Below are 1,420 nucleotides of genomic sequence, written 5' to 3'. Positions count from 1 at the left end.
CAACAATGAATGAGTGGAAGCCCAAAATCTCTGTAAATGTTTATGAAAATTAATAAAATATAATTATAGAAAAAAAAGGATTGTGTGTGAAATAAAAGTGCTAAGTAATAAGCAATCTTCTCAGAAGAGTCACTTCTGGCCTAAGTAGCCTCAGGTTACTCTGTTGCAAAAGCAGTAGATCCATTCAATGTATCTCACCTTTCTAGAGATTGAAGAGACATTTAAACCAAATCTTTGAGCTCTTTCCTTCAGCTTGTCCAAGTTAACCTAAAACACATAAAAAAAGACTATTTTTAAAAAGTCAAACAGGAAGTATGTAATGCAGAAAAACTATGGCCTAAAGTTAAGAGTTTTAAACCTTACAACATCAGTGTTTGAAAAAATAAAAAACAAAACAAAACAACAATGTCTACAAATAAAACTCCTAAATTGCTTCCAATACATTTTCTGGTGCTAAGTAAGGATCAGCAATTACTCAAGACATTAGAAAAGGTCTAAAACTTCAGGACCATAAGGCAAAGAAATCATATGGCTTGTTTTATAGCTAACAAAATCTATCTTCCCAAAAGGAATGGTGGAAAGGGAGATAATCAACAGTGACTCGGAAAATGTGGCAATTTTTCTAGCCTCTTGGGACCTTAAACAATTAAAAAAAAATTCTAGGGCATAGATAACATTATGCTGAAAATGAACAGTCACCAAGTCATATGAACTTAGGTGCTGGGTTTTTTTCTTACAATCTGTGGAGAATGAAAAGTTTCTCTAACTTTAAATCAAATTAAATTAAGATCTGGTTCTACAAGGAATAGAAAAAGATTTCTTACCACAGGCTTAGTGTCAGGTGACAGGCCTAAAGAAGCAAATAAATTTTTATTTAATATTTTAGAAAGTTACAAAGAAGATAATAGTTTTCAAACAAAATCAGACAGTACAGAAATAGTATCTAAGATAAATGTTCTTTATTCTACAATGAGAAAGAAAAGGCAGGAGTTATAACTAGAAATCATAATCTTTATTCAGTACTAGTGAAAGTAAAATAATGAGCTACCCTGCGAAAACACTGAGGTTCTTTAAAAAGCTAAATCACAAAGTTACTAGTTGACCTAGCAAATTAATTCCTAAATAAAATCCCAAGAGAAATTAAAATATATGTCCACAAAAACACCTGTACATCTATGTTCATAACAGCATCCAAAAAGATAACGAAAATTGTTGAATGGATTAAATAATACGATGCACACATGTTGTTGTGTTGTTGTTATGTGTCGTCGAGTCGTTTCCGACTCATAGCGACCCTATGCACAACAGCCCTAAACCCTGCTCTATGCTGCGCCAACCGCACTGCCTCTGACACACCCATCCCGATTACCCCAGTCACTGAATCAATCCATCTCATAAAGGGTCTTCCCCTCCTGTGCTG

General features: G+C 33.7%; 1 protein-coding gene across 1 annotated transcript in view; it reads right to left on the bottom strand.

The window, feature by feature from the left end:
- Positions 1-1,420, bottom strand: part of SARNP (SAP domain containing ribonucleoprotein) — a 98,677-nt gene that overhangs the window by 38,989 nt on the left and 58,268 nt on the right. The window contains exons 8-9 of the mRNA XM_006897686.1: positions 825-850; positions 199-267 (exon numbers count right to left, since the gene is read on the bottom strand). Of these exons, the coding sequence (XP_006897748.1) occupies positions 199-267; positions 825-850 (95 nt within the window). The remainder of the gene's footprint in view (positions 1-198; positions 268-824; positions 851-1,420) is intronic.

This window comes from Elephantulus edwardii, unplaced genomic scaffold (assembly GCF_000299155.1).
Source record: "Elephantulus edwardii isolate Elephantulus edwardi_28Jun2011 unplaced genomic scaffold, EleEdw1.0 scaffold00212, whole genome shotgun sequence".
Classification (NCBI taxonomy): domain Eukaryota; kingdom Metazoa; phylum Chordata; class Mammalia; order Macroscelidea; family Macroscelididae; genus Elephantulus; species Elephantulus edwardii.
Note: the sequence above shows the minus strand (reverse complement) of the source record. Positions and strands in the feature narration are given on the sequence as shown.